General features: G+C 53.8%; 8 protein-coding genes across 8 annotated transcripts; 5 read left to right on the forward strand and 3 right to left on the reverse strand.

Annotated features, from left to right (window-relative positions):
- Positions 1 to 32: 32 nt before the first annotated feature.
- Positions 33 to 1775, reverse strand: AtWU_10181 (putative C6 transcription factor; the record flags this gene model as incomplete). The annotated part of the gene is made up of 1 exon (XM_035505286.1): positions 33 to 1775. The coding sequence occupies one exon, from the start codon at positions 1773 to 1775 to the stop codon at positions 33 to 35; it is 1743 nt and encodes a 580-aa protein (XP_035361179.1).
- Positions 1776 to 2275: 500 nt separating this feature from the next.
- AtWU_10182 (Zn(II)2Cys6 transcription factor domain-containing protein) lies at positions 2276 to 4008 on the forward strand (the record flags this gene model as incomplete). The annotated part of the gene is made up of 4 exons (XM_035505287.1): positions 2276 to 2358; positions 2406 to 3200; positions 3246 to 3387; positions 3481 to 4008. The coding sequence occupies 4 exons, from the start codon at positions 2276 to 2278 to the stop codon at positions 4006 to 4008; spliced, it is 1548 nt and encodes a 515-aa protein (XP_035361180.1).
- Positions 4009 to 4375: 367 nt separating this feature from the next.
- AtWU_10183 (short-chain dehydrogenase/reductase) lies at positions 4376 to 5308 on the forward strand (the record flags this gene model as incomplete). The annotated part of the gene is made up of 1 exon (XM_035505288.1): positions 4376 to 5308. The coding sequence occupies one exon, from the start codon at positions 4376 to 4378 to the stop codon at positions 5306 to 5308; it is 933 nt and encodes a 310-aa protein (XP_035361181.1).
- A 205-nt stretch (positions 5309 to 5513) lies between these two features.
- AtWU_10184 (uncharacterized protein) lies at positions 5514 to 6390 on the reverse strand (the record flags this gene model as incomplete). Its single annotated transcript, XM_035505289.1, has 2 exons — positions 5514 to 5755; positions 5823 to 6390. 2 exons carry the CDS (start codon positions 6388 to 6390, stop codon positions 5514 to 5516), a joined length of 810 nt encoding a protein of 269 aa, XP_035361182.1.
- A 1369-nt stretch (positions 6391 to 7759) lies between these two features.
- Positions 7760 to 9124, forward strand: cpa1 (carbamoyl-phosphate synthase (glutamine-hydrolyzing) CPA1; the record flags this gene model as incomplete). Its single annotated transcript, XM_035505290.1, has 1 exon — positions 7760 to 9124. One exon carries the CDS (start codon positions 7760 to 7762, stop codon positions 9122 to 9124), a length of 1365 nt encoding a protein of 454 aa, XP_035361183.1.
- Positions 9125 to 9440: 316 nt separating this feature from the next.
- AtWU_10186 (kinase-like protein) lies at positions 9441 to 9962 on the forward strand (the record flags this gene model as incomplete). Its single annotated transcript, XM_035505291.1, has 1 exon — positions 9441 to 9962. One exon carries the CDS (start codon positions 9441 to 9443, stop codon positions 9960 to 9962), a length of 522 nt encoding a protein of 173 aa, XP_035361184.1.
- Positions 9963 to 9987: 25 nt separating this feature from the next.
- On the forward strand, positions 9988 to 10902 carry AtWU_10187 (kinase-like protein; the record flags this gene model as incomplete). Its single annotated transcript, XM_035505292.1, has 2 exons — positions 9988 to 10114; positions 10169 to 10902. 2 exons carry the CDS (start codon positions 9988 to 9990, stop codon positions 10900 to 10902), a joined length of 861 nt encoding a protein of 286 aa, XP_035361185.1.
- A 420-nt stretch (positions 10903 to 11322) lies between these two features.
- Positions 11323 to 13071, reverse strand: AtWU_10188 (tannase; the record flags this gene model as incomplete). The annotated part of the gene is made up of 1 exon (XM_035505293.1): positions 11323 to 13071. The coding sequence occupies one exon, from the start codon at positions 13069 to 13071 to the stop codon at positions 11323 to 11325; it is 1749 nt and encodes a 582-aa protein (XP_035361186.1).
- Positions 13072 to 13988: the final 917 nt, after the last annotated feature.

Below are 13988 nucleotides of genomic sequence, written 5' to 3' on the forward strand. Positions count from 1 at the left end.
TGAGAATGTGTTTAGGCACCAATCTGCCGCCGCTATACATCAGTGTACATAAACCGCTCCATATCGAAGCTACCCAAACTAGGAATATCAATTAGCAGATCACTCAACCATGAGAACCCTGGATAATCAGCCAGCGAATGATGCGGCTCCGTAGAATCACCACTACCACCAGCATCGGTCGCAGGCGTCCCCCCCAGCCCCATCTCAATCTGGTCCGCCCCCGCCCCCGAGTTAACCTTGAGCACATCCTTCAACGCCTTCGTATCCTCCTCCTTCCTGCGCTGATGCAACAAAATCAACAAATACGCCGTACTATACGCCTCGCGCATCACCTCCGTATCATACGCCGCGGCCACCTCGCGCAGGGTGCGCATCGCACCCCCCAACATGACCAACGACGCCCGATTATCTATCGCCAGGAGGGTGCACACCACCTGAAACGGCACGTTCGCGATCTGATGCCACGGGCAAGTTGTCGCGACCATCTCTCTCGCTGCCTGCAGACCCTTCACGGAGAGTGCCAGCACGCGGTCCAGCAAGTCCCCGGAGATAATGCAGTTCAGGGCGCGCAGGCGCCGGTAGATGCAGAGCATGAGGTTACATTGCACGAGAATCAACTGAGGTAAGACGTGGGTTTGGTCGAGGACGTTGCGGAGAGCAGATTCGAGGTCTGGAGGGTCGGTGGTTTTGTTTGTGTTTGGGTCGAGGCTTTCGGACATGGGTAAGAGGGTGAAGATTTCTGGGGTGCCTGGGACGCGCGGCGTCGGAGGCAGGGAGGTTGCGCCGTGGAGGACGACGCGGGAACGGGCGAGCTCGAAGGAGATCCAGACGTTAAGATGGCGGGCCATGCCGAAGAGGCGGCGGCGGAGGTCTGGGTCGACAGGGGTGGGAAGTTGGTTGATGGCGTCGGAGGAGGGTTGCTCCAGATGCAGGCCTGTTGCTTCGATGAGGTGCATTAGGGTGCAGCTGGCTGTCCAGGCGAGATTCGGGGTTGAGGTTAGTCGGAGGTAGGAGACGCGGAGGACCCATGCTGTTACGGTGTCGAGGGTGGGGGTCGTGTCTGATAGCATGTTTTGGTCGAGGATGAGCCGGGCTGTCTCCGCGAGTTGGAGCTCTGTTACGCTGGATTGTCTCCGGGAGAAAAGGTAGCCGAAGGCTGCGACGCCGGCGAGGACGGCGTCGTAGGGCCCGTAGAGGAGGGCCGAGTCGGCGGTGGGTGGGAGCCAGCGGCGACTGACTTGGCGGAGGAGGGTGTCGCGGTCAATGAATGGGTAGCATGGGTCGACTTTGTCGAAGAAGATGGCTACGAGGGAGCGCATCTCGTCCTGCGAGATGATGTCCACGATGGGGACTGCTTTGGGAGCGGATGGTGGTGGCATTGATGGAGGTGGGAGATGGCGCGCGCCCACGTTCCATGCGAATAGATGCATCTTGGGTGCATTGGTGGGATCGACCTTGAGGCCGAGGCGCCTGGCGAATGCTGCGCCGGAGTTGGCATCTAGCGAGCTGAGCCGGGCTGCTGTCTCCTCTGGGGAGATCTTGGGCTCGTGGCGCGGAGGATGCGCTGCATCAGGGGCCGTTGCAGAGTCTGCCGGTGCGGCGGACTGCAGCTGGAATAGTCTGGCATCGCGCTTTCTGCGCGATTGGAGGTCATAGTGGCAGTCGGAGCCGAACTGGGCGCATGTTGTGCATGGCTGGTCGCCGGAGCATTTGCGCTTGCGCGATTGACATAGTGTGCAGGCAACACGGGAACGCTTCCTAGAGGGTTCGGTCATGTCTCCCTTGGCAGCCCATGCCCATGACTGGAGGGTCTGAGGTGTAGATAGGTGTAGAGGTGGGATAAGATCAGGAAGTTGATTCCGGTCAGTTGATGTTGATAATAGTTAACTAGTGCGGAGCATGTGATGTGCTGGTGAGTCAGCTTAGCTTGTGCGGAGCATAATAGTTATTCACACCTTATCTCTAACTCCATCTCTACTTCCTGATCTGCATCGGACCGATCGAATATAGCGAGGTTCTCAACAGCGATTATAGAGTGCCACTCTATTGTTCTTCAGTTAGTCCACGCGTTTAGAGGTTGAATAGCCATGGAGAGATCTTATTTTAAACCCACCAACAGCAAAGTGCAACGTAAGACATCCATCCACAATACAAGCATCGGAGTCGGAGTCTCGCAGGCTCCGCTCCGTTCAGGTCCCATGCCACCATGCCAGCAGTAGTTTATCTTGTCTGTCGGCGAGTACAATGCCAGTGTAACCGTGTAACTTGAGCCAAAATGCCAACCGTACGGGCTTGTACAAACTGTGTCCGAGCAAAGACGAGATGTGCCCTCAGTGGAGCCTCCGGGACATGTGAACGGTTAGTCCGCTCTCATTGATATCCTGGCCATGCTGATAGTCTGGTAGATGCGTACGCCTCCGGAAGACCTGCCAGCCATCGCCTCCAGTGCGCAAGCGCCGGGTAGTGGCCAAAGCCTCTGCAAAAGATGTCCAGAAGCTTGAGGAGAAGCTGGACGGGTTGTACAGTATCCTGCATGGCCAGACGGGTATGCTGAATGGGTCGAATCTGTCGGCCCAGGAGCATGCAGTTCCAGCACCTCATACGGACGAAGCCGTATCGCTGTCTGTATCTATACCGCAGAGTTTATCAGGCGCAACATGTAGTCCAGCTGCTCCTTTCGAGCAGCCTCGAACAGCTTCTTACGAGCCTAACGATAATGATGCCGAGGTGTACTTGGCTAGGTTCCGCTCCGATTTTATCGGCCATCTGCCCTTTCTTGATATCCCAGTCTCTCAAACTGCCAGGCAACTGCATCACGAGAGCCCGCTGCTGTGGCTGGCGATAATGACTGTCGCATCTACGCGGACAACGCAGCAGAAAGCCATGTCCAGGCAGATGAGAGAGACATTTGGCCGCGAGGCGTTTGTAGAAGGCACGAGAAGTATAGACTTCCTGTTGGCGGTTCTGGTATACGCTACCTGGGATCGCTACTACGCACTTGACAAGCCGCTTTTCACTATTTTGATGCAGTTGGCTATCGCAATTGTATACGACCTAGGCTTGGACAAACCACCGGCGCAGGACCCGAGCCTCTTGCTTAGCTACGATTTGAAGGGGCACAATCGGCCGTCCCACTACTCTCGGCTGCCTACCATGCAGGAACGCAGGGCTTTGCTGGGATGCTTTCTCGTTAGCTTCACGTAGGTAGACCCTCCTTGGGTATAGATGCTGTCTAACATTCCAAGGTCGAATGTGTCCCGAAACGGTGAGCCACTTCAGTGGACGCCCTCATTCGACGACTGTCTTCGTGTATTCGAAGAGCAAAACGAATCAACCAATGATACCTTGCTGGTGCAGCTTGTCAAACTACGTCTCATCACAGGAAAGGTGACGGACGCACCAGGGACGGGGCCGAGCGACACTCACTGACAACAGTAAGCTCCTAACACCCGTCGAATACCCAGCTAACAGCACACAGAGATCCTGCAAATGGAGCTGTACAGCGCAGAAATGATGATCTACGAGATCGGCTTCACGTCAGACTCAAGTATATTTCCGCAACAATCGAACAAACAATTCGAATGTCTCTGTGCCTGTCTCCAAACTATCAAGTCCTGGACCGACACCATTCTAGCCCTGCAACCCGTTGAATATGTCGGGCTTTCGTGCTTGATGTGCGCCAACATGGCACGCAGTTTCATCAACCTCTACCGTCTCACTGTCTGTGAGTACCCCGTCTGGGACCGCAAACTGGTGCGGGAGACAATAGATGTGTCATGGGTACTGGAGACGGCGGCACAGCGGTTCACGCAGGTCAAAGAAGCAGCTGGACTGGATCCAGAAGGTACTCAAGAACTTGACTTCTTCATGATCATGGCAGCGAAAATGGAGGCTATGAAGATGTCGTGGGACACGGCGGTGATGCCGATGATGGAGGACACTTGGGAGCCGACTTTGGATGATCTGGACTTGTTCTCTAGCGAATTCCGCAATATGTGGAGTTGGTGATTATCTGCAGCAGGTAACAGTAGAAATACAAGCTTTTTTCGGTGCTTACCAACAAGCAGTTCCCCATCCATTTGCTCACGGAGGAACATGAGGCATGGTCCGGTCCATCGGAGCGGAGTGTCATAGCTCCCACTCCGATTCAGATATATCCAACATCCCTCCCATATAAATAGAGTAGCTAGTCATGGCTATACTTCAACTCCAATCACAATCACCTTCTCATCTTCTCCATCAGCTTCGAGCCTCTTCACACCTTCACACTCTGTGCCAGCGGAACCGCCAATCCACGCCGATAGCACCTTGCGGTCTATAGAACGGTCTCACTTTCCACATCCCGCATCCATCAACAACAGCGCAACAACACAACATGCCCTTCCACCCCACCAAAGACATCCCCGACCTAACCGGCAAAACGATCCTCATAACCGGCGCCAACAGCGGTCTGGGCAAGGCCTCCGTGCTCGAATTCTCCCGGCACAACCCATCCCAAATCTGGCTCGCCGCGCGCAACCTCACCAAAGCACAATCCGCAGCGGACTCAATCAAACAACAAGTCCCCACAGCCCGCATCCACCTCCTTGAACTCGACCTCTCCTCCTTCTACTCCGTCAAGCAAGCCGCATCGGTATTCCTCTCTACCGCCACCCGACTCGACATCCTCATGCTCAACGCCGGCGTCATGGCCGCACCACCGGGAATGACGTGGGACGGGCGATACGAAGTGCAGTTCGGGACGAACTTCATGGGTCATGCGCTGCTCACGAGGCTGTTATTGCCCGTAATGAAGAGGACAGCGAAGCGGGATGACGCTGGTGTAGGTGGTCGTGTGAGGATTGTGGCTGTGGCGTCGCACGGACAGCGGTATGCGCCGGCTGGGGGACTGCAGTTCGAGACGTTCAAGATGAATGGGGAGACTATGGGACCGTTTGCGAGGTATGGGCAGAGTAAGCTGGCTGTTGTGCTTTGGGTGAGAATGTTAGCGGAAGTATATCCGTGGTTGACTGCTGCTTCGATTGATCCGGGGGTGGTGGGCACGACGCTCGGGGATGGGGCTACGGGTGCGCCTAGGTATATTCAGTTTTTGTTCAAGGTGGCGTTGGTGTTGAGGCTCGCGGCGAGTTTGGAGGTTGGGGTTAGGAATCAACTTTGGGCGGCGGTTTCGGGGGAGGTGAGTAGTGGGGAGTATTATGATCCTGTTGGGGTGCTGGGGAAGTCGGCGTTTGGGAGGGATGGGGAGTTGGCGAGGAGGTTGTGGGGGTGGACTGAGGGAGAGTTGGATGATTATCTGGGGAGAGATTGATTGTAAATGCAGTTCATACTTTGCTCTTGTTGATGTTTGTTATTGATTTCTTGGCTATATGGCTTGATTTCTCTGATATGGTTCAATGCTGCACTGTGTAGTAGTATGAAGTGTATATCAGCTCCAATCATTGCTCTCAACTCCCATGTTATATGATGCAGCTACATTCAATTCTTGGTATACCTTAACTGTGAGCTCATAAAGGTCAATCTTCGTACCTCCTCCCATCAGGATACCCCATAAGTCCCTCCAGCTCCTTCAAATCCGGCATCCCCGCCGGTCCAGGCATATACAGCATATGCTCCCTCTCCGACGTCCCATTCCACCAGATCTCATTCTTATGCAACGCCTCCATGATCTTCGGCGCATCAATATACGTCCGGATCTCGACCATTTGATCCTGATACCACTTCGTCACCCACACATTGATGATATCAAATGGGTCTCCTGCACATCATCAGTACACTTCATCCCTCAAATATACAATATACTAAAGAATGGAAGGTAATAATACCAGAATTCATTACCCCCTTGAAGTTTACCTCCTGCACCGACCATTGACTCTCACACCCCCCAATGATCGCGACCGGATGAATCTCAAACTTATCGGCATGGTCCATGAACAACACACTCACTCTTCGCAATGCATTCACATAAAAGTGCAGCAGATCGTTATAGTGTCCCGCAATCGGATGGTGTCCTACAACGGTGAAATTGACATTCTTGTGGATAAGCGTGAAGAGCTTCGTCATGTCTTTTTCGAGGATTTTGAACGAGTCCCAGATGTGGGGTTGCGAGACGTAGGTGCAGTTTGTCGAGGGATTCTCGAAGTGGAAGCCCTCGCGAGGAGGGTCTGCGGGCGATGGGGGGATTAGGCCATCGCCGGTGCAGGGGTGGTCTTGGTTAGGATCATTGGGGTCGATGAGGCCGGTGCCGTTGCAGTGGGGGTCGTCTAGGGGTCGAGAGTCTGTAGGAGAGGGGGCGAGAAGGGTTTGATCATTGTTAGTGTTGATGTTACGGTTGGGGAGGGTAAGGGTGAGTGTTAGGGCTGGGAGAAGGAGGATTATGAGGATGAGGTGCATGGTGTTATCTCGGGTAGATATACTAGTTTGATGTTTATACTTAGTTCTGATGCATGACATATAGTGCAATGTATGTTTCTACTGAAGTTTTATGTATTGGTCTGATCAAGTCTCCGAACGCATAATCTGCCGGGTATCACGGTCATGTATGTTGCAGAAATGAGCCGGTGCTGCATTGGATAAATCTGTGGCAAGTTCAGCAGACTGTCCGCAGCTGGTTGGCTCCTCTGGTTACAGATGCACATTAGCCTAGGATGTGTGCGAGCAATGCGACAACTCAATTGGTTGTCGAGTATTAAACGTCTTCCTTGTGCTGACTAGCGGTGTAACACTCGGCGCTAACGTGCATTTTATATACCATCACCATCTACTATCCAGCAGTAGTGGTTGTATACCATGAGCTGGAATAACCCCAGCATTCTTAATTGGCGTCCGGGGATAGAGTATTTATATTAGTCAAGAATATGCCGGAAAGAGAGAATGAAGCTATCAGTTATGTAAAAGTTAGTCACCAAGATCTGCCATACTTGGGGTTATCAGAGCCACGAAACCCACCAAGTGGAGAGACTTACATCAATAGTGAGTCATGGCGAGTTCTCAGTGGAAGGGAAGGGAGAGCCCGCCCCCTGTTTGGGGCAGCTATGGAATGGCTGGGCAGCTGTTCCTGTTGTTGAGCTGCACTAATCCTTACTGTTCAGAGGAACTGGGGTTCATTATTGAAGAAAAAATGGATCCATCAAGTGAAGGGCGCGAGAATCGGCGGAAGAGTGAGTCAAGGGAATGAATAAAACCCTGCCAAAGTTGGCCTCCCCGATAGCGGACTGTCGAATGGCCGCCCTCCGATTGGCCGGACACGCACAACCAAGTCGGTGAGTGAGGAAAGCACGTGCCACCCGACCGGGCCGGCACACTTTTTCCCTTCTTTTTTAATCTCTTGGTCCCTCCCTCTCTTTCTCTCCCTTTCCTTTCTTCTCCGTATCCCAGATTGCTCCCCCCAGAATCATCAACGCACTTCCATGTCTAACTAATTAGACACCCTCCCATCTCCAATCTATCTTGTATACCAATCCTCAGTGACTGGTAACAGCACAGTCGCGCTTATGCGTTTGGCACCTTCCGTCTTCACTTCTCAGGTACGTTGTCTACCACAGTATTATGGGTTCCCATGGCTACTCCGCATTCCCCTCCCCGCCACTATCGTCACTCGCCAGGGCTATCCCATCATCGAATTGAAAGGCATTGATAGAATACTAACATGTTATCTGTAGGACTACATCTCGGATCACCTCTGGAAAGCTTCCGGAAACTTCTGAATCCACTTCACACAACCCGCCGTATTTTTCTTTAACATCAAATAAATCCTATCACAATGTTCGCTCGTGTGTTCAAGGCCATGCCCGCCAGGGCCCCTGCCTTCACTTCCGTGAATGCTTCTATCCAGTCCCGCTTCATGGCTACCGTCCGTCAGGGACGTCCCGCCACTGAACGTGCCACTTTCACGATCCGAGATGGCCCCATCTTCCATGGAAAGTCCTTTGGAGCCCGCTCCAACATTTCCGGTGAAGCCGTCTTCACCACCTCTCTGGTCGGATACCCCGAGTCCTTGACCGACCCCTCCTACCGTGGTCAGATCCTGGTCTTCACCCAGCCTCTGATCGGTAACTACGGTGTCCCCTCTGCCGAGAGGGACCAGCACGGTCTGCTCAAGTACTTTGAGTCCCCCAACCTCCAGGCCGCTGGTGTCGTCGTGGCCGATGTGGCTGAGCAGTACAGCCACTGGACCGCCGTCGAGAGTCTCGGTGAATGGTGTGCCCGTGAGGGTGTGCCCGCCATCTCCGGCGTCGATACCCGTGCCATTGTCACCTACCTCCGTGAGCAGGGATCTTCCCTCGCTCGTATCACCGTCGGTGAGGAGTACGACGCTGACCAGGATGAGGCCTTCGTCGACCCTGAGCAGATCCACTTGGTCCGCCAGGTCAGCACTAAGGCTCCTTTCCACGTCAGCGCCGCTGACCCCCAGTGCCACGTCGCTGTGATCGACTGCGGTGTTAAGGAGAACATTCTGCGTAGCTTGGTCAGCCGTGGAGCCAGTATCACTGTGTTCCCCTTCGACTACCCCATCCACAAGGTCGCCCACCACTTCGATGGTGTCTTCATCTCCAACGGCCCCGGTGACCCGACTCACTGCCAGGACACCGTCTACCACCTCCGTCGCCTGATGGAGACTTCCCAGGTGCCCATCTTCGGTATCTGTCTGGGTCACCAGCTCCTGGCTCTGGCCAACGGTGCTCGCACCATCAAGCTCAAGTATGGTAACCGTGCCCACAACATCCCGGCTCTGGACACCACTACTGGCCGCTGCCACATCACCAGCCAGAACCACGGTTATGCCGTGGATGCTTCCACCCTGCCTTCCGACTGGAAGCCCTACTTCGTCAACCTGAACGATTCTAGCAACGAGGGTATGATCCACAAGACTCGTCCCATCTTCAGCACCCAGTTCCACCCCGAGGCCAAGGGCGGTCCCCTGGACTCCTCTTACCTCTTCGACATCTACCTGGACAGCGTCGTCAAGTACAAGAACCACCAGCTGGCGTTCCACCCCAACCGGAACACCGTCCCCAGCCCTCTCTTGGTTGACCTCTTGGCCAAGGAGCGTGTGGGCGTTCAGCCTACCATTGGCATGCAGAACGTGGCTGCCGCTGCTGCTGCTGCCGCCGCCGCTGCCGCTTAAAGGAATGTCATTTGGAACTGGAGTTTGGGTTTGGGTTTAGGTCGGAATATCTTTGGTTGTACATGATTCATTCGGTTTAGATTGGGTACATTTCGGTTTAGGAATATATTTTCACTTCACACATAATATGTTCACCCGTACTTTTCCACTCCATAGTAATGTAGATTCTAAGCCGCCGTATTCCCTCATACCTGAAGGATGAGAAGGTCCAACTTGAGGTCCCGTGACATTAGTCATCCATGATTGACCCAAGAGCATAGGAATAAAGTCAAGTGGTTTCCAAACGTCGTTACAGTCGCTGTGCCCATGCCTGCAGATGTTCACACGTAGTACTTGCTTTCATATCAATGTCCGATCCCACAAGCAACTATGGAGTCTAGTCTCAGACCAGCCTTATGTCCGCAAGATCTCGTTGATGTCCACCTTCACTCCCCTAAAGTCAGATAAGACGAACCGGGATACAGACGCGTCCAACGCTTCTCGAACATCAACCGCAAGGCCTAGCAAGCCGCAGTACAGGCTAATTGAAGACGTCGAAGACCCGCACAGATACTGCCCCGGAGGATACCACCCCCTAGAGATCGGAGACGACCTAAACAAGGGCCGATATCGACTGGTTGACAAACTAGGGTATGGAGGATACTCGACTATATGGCTAGCCCGGGACCTACACCGGGCCAGATACGTGGCAGTGAAAGCCATTACCGCTGATGCTAGCACCTCTACACCAGAGGCTAGTCTTCTATCCTCTCTGGGAAACTCACCACCTGGACTAGGAAGTGAGATCTCCCCACGACTCTTAGATGAATTGGATTGCCGGGCCCAATGGGAAGCATAGATGTGTTGTTACTCCGCCGGCACGTATGAGCTTGTTTGATGCCAAAGAGGCATCGACGTTTGGGCTTTTTCACCTGGATGTTGCGCGGTCAATCATTGCTCGGCTTATTCGTGGGGTCGCGTTCCTTCATGGCCAGGATATTGTACATGGCGGTATGTTATGTCTATAGATGTGTATAGCTGGATTGGTTGACTGAACTTCTCAAGATCTGCATCTCGGCAACATCCTAGTTCAATTTCCTAGGGAAGTGATCGATACTCTCTCCACTGCAGAGCTATACGAGAAATACGGCGAGCCCTACTCCGAAGCCGTCATTCGTCTCGACGGCAAGCCATTAGCAAATAACATACCCGCACGCGTGTTCATTCCCAGCTGGTACGGCGTTCCCAGCAATGACATTATTCTCGGAGAAGAAAAGATCCTCCTCAGCGATTTCGGGGAATCTTTCAACCCACACGAAACAGCCAGGTTCTCTTCAAAGACTCTTCCCCTCCTTCAGCCACCAGAGGCTAGATTCTCTAACAAGCCTCTCTCCTTTCCCTCAGATGTTTGGACACTCGCCTGTACCATCTGGGAGATTCTCAGCCAGCGGCCTTTATTCGAGGCCTTTTTCGCTACTCCTGACCGTGTGACCGCTGAGCAAGTAGAAACCCTTGGTGTTTTACCTTCTGAGTGGTGGGAGAAGTGGAGCGGAAGATGGGAGTGGTTCAATGACGAAGAGGGCAAGCTGAATTTGAAGAAAAAGTCTAGGGGTCCTGATGGTGTGCGTATGTCCTGGGACCGGAGGTTCGAGTACTGTATACAGGAGCCTCGAGCTCAGGCGGGCTTAGAAACAGTGGCAGAAACTGAGAGGAGGGCGTTCAAGGCGATGCTTCTGTCGATGTTGGCCTTCAGGCCGGATGAAAGAGCGACAGTACAGCAGGTTTTGTGCTCGGATTGAATGAGAGGTTGGGGCCAGCCGGCTCTGGATAGAGCTGGAGGACTTTGAGATGTGAGATGAAGAGGCTTACAGATGTGATCAATATACGTGATGTTCCTGTTGTCAAAGCCTGGAAAAGGTCGCCGAACATACTAGGTTAGGGGTGAGCGGCCTCGGTGCCAGACTCGAGCACATAGAGTAAGTATATACTAGCAGACCGTTTGAGCGTTCTCACTAAGTAAACCGGCGGTGTTCGGAGAGGAACAAGTCTACTGTCGTCGGTGAAATCCAAGTACTATTAATTTATGAGTGCATACATACTACTATCGTGATATATACACTATACTACAAATGCAGAGATCTCATTTAGATATATATGGTACACAATATACATTCGTCACTAAACCCGCCCGTTCATCCAACTAACTGCTTCCCAGACACCTAGTACAGCGGCAGGTCATAAGCATCGAAATCGTACACCCAAGTCTGGTACGACTCCTCATCAAAGACACAGGTCAACTCTGTCCCATTGTTCACAAAGTAAGGTCTCAACGGCCAAGCACACAATTGCTGAACCTGACCATAATTCTCACCCTCCTGGACCGTAGCATTCAAGCGATCCGGCTTCTGGCCGTTCTCCACCCAATCAAACAACGTAGGCAGAGTACTCTGCGGCCAGCCGCCATTGGGCTGGTCCGTACTGTACGAGCAGTGTGCAGCACCAGGAACAAGGTACAGACGGTTCCAATCGTTCAGGGCGTCGGAGGACTCGTTGAAGGAGAGGGAGGAGTACATCGTTTTGCGGACGGATTCGTGGTAGTGGACCGAGGAGCCGGTGGGGATACTGGGGTCGGATTCGCCGTGGACGTGGATGATCTTGCCGCCGTTAGAGTGGAACGGGGTCAGGTCGGGCCAGGTGGTTTGCAGGACGTCTTCGTAGCGTTGCCAGCCCAGAGTCATCCATTTCGTCATGACGTCGTAGGTAACGTTGTCGAGAGTGGAGAGGTTGTCGACGTCGTAGAGTTCGAGGAACTTGGCGACCCATTCGCCGCCCAGGGAGGTGATGTCCAGTTCCCAGGAGTCGGTGTCGGAGTTATATTGCGTTTCGGCGTCGTCGAAGGTCGCGCTGGGCTGGTACCAGATGTAGGCACGCTTGCCGTCAAGGGTCTTCAGGCCATCGAGGATCTTGGCGGCCACGGCGGCGCCTTCTTTGGTGACAGTGCCGTTTTGGGCTGGGGTGGTGTTGCTGGTGGAGAGACGTTTCTTGAGCACGGTGGTGGTGGTTTCGGCGGGGCAGTAGTAGGGGGCGCCGATGGTGGAGTTGACATTGAAATGCAGCTTGCAGAGGTCGGTGCGGGCGACGACGCCGTCCTTCTTGCCGTCAAGGGCGTCGCAGGCAGCGATGGTCATATTGTTGATCTTCTCGAGTTCACAGGGCGGGGGGTAGTAGCCCATGGTGTATTCGACGAGACCCGGGTAGAGGTGGTTAGGTTGCTGCTGGCCGTAGCGGATGGCAGGGGCGCCGATGACAGCGCCGTCCCATTCCTCACCGAAGCGCTGGACTTGGGACCAGCCCTCGCGGCCACCTTCAGAGCAGCCTTGGTAGTAGGCGTAGAGCTTGGAGGAGCCGAGGTCGAAGAAGTTCTTGGTGAAGGCCTTGCCGACGGCGCTGAGTTCGTAGTGGGCTTGATAGCCGAACATGTAGAGGGCCTGGCGGTCGATGGTACCGTTGGCCTTCAGGAAGACAGCGTCAAATTCGGTGGAGAAGCTACCGAAACCACCGTCCGTCTGGCCGGAGGCAGCGCCGTACATGACACCGCCGGGCAGGTCAGCGCCATCGCCGTTAATGGCGTAGCCGAAACCACCGGTGGAGAGCCAGCGGTTCTTGAAGTCGGCTGGGGCAGGGAGCCAGAACTGCAGCAGGACTTGGTCGTCGAGCCCATCGTGGGTGTAGGCCAGGGTGACGTTACAGAAGTCGAAGGTGGAGGCAGGCCAGAAGGCCGTGGAGGCGGAGCTGTAGTTGTAGACCGGGTTGGCGGTGATGGAGGTGGTGTCCACGGTGATGCCCATGAGGGGGCTGCTGGGGGCCACGGAACGAGCATAGGCGGATATGCAGACGTCCGCCAGGCTGGTGGCCCGGGCAAGGGAGAGTGTGGCCGTGCCGGCCAGAAGGCTCATCTTGGAGCGCATTGCGAGAGAGTGACTGAAAAGAGGGACTTTCAATGCGTGGAAAGAATGTGCTTGCCGGTGTGAAATACTGGGCGGATACCAGCTGGCGGTAGAGTGGTTTTATATCGTTCAAGAATTCGAGAATAGCCGTTGCCTGCTTTGTAGTACTGTTATTATCGTCATGGTATCCCGCCAAAGCCATGCAATCGTTGTATCCAGATTAAGGAGGACAAGCATCATCGACCCACAACGGACATCCGTGAACGAGGGAAAGATACGACGAGCCATTGGTCAAGGGAGAAGATGTACGCGTCCCCTGGGTTCGAAAGTGAAATGCTTAGTGACTGTCTCGCGGCATAGATCGTCAGGCACCGTTAATGTCATCTGTGGACCGGTTAGCTCGGGATTAACGGGATGAAGAGGACGTCGATCGGCAGCGTAATTGCTTACCATGAAGATGCTGGTTAAAATCAGCGGTGGTGTATGACATGCCGATTCTCCTTGAAAGCAAATTAGAGCAGCAAAGGGACTGACGTGGTGAAGAATGATAGCAAAGGAGGGCAACAGACAGAGAAAGAGAGCGCTGGAGATGGAGTAGAAAGATGGGGGAAGTTGCTTTATCCGATGGGGACGCGATAAGCCCGAGAAAAGCGGGTGGTTCCAGCCCAATAAGGAAGTTAAATCCTATAGTGTGCAGGCTAAGCTTTGGCAAGGCCGGTAGTCAATACCCTGACGCGTGTACCCTTAAATTATCTTCCTGTATTCCCTGCCAGGTGGATCCTGAACACTGAAGAATGATGCAAAGCGCGACGTGACTTGCACCGACCCATATTATCCGATGATCCCATTATTCCTCACCACACCAGATCCTTCTCCGCGGGATTTCCGGTGGGTTCATACGACTCAAAACGAGATCTGCAGAGAATACACCAAGTCTA

This window comes from Aspergillus tubingensis, assembly GCF_013340325.1.
Source record: "Aspergillus tubingensis WU-2223L DNA, scaffold_12, whole genome shotgun sequence".
In the NCBI taxonomy this organism is placed as follows: Eukaryota; Fungi; Ascomycota; class Eurotiomycetes; order Eurotiales; family Aspergillaceae; genus Aspergillus; species Aspergillus tubingensis.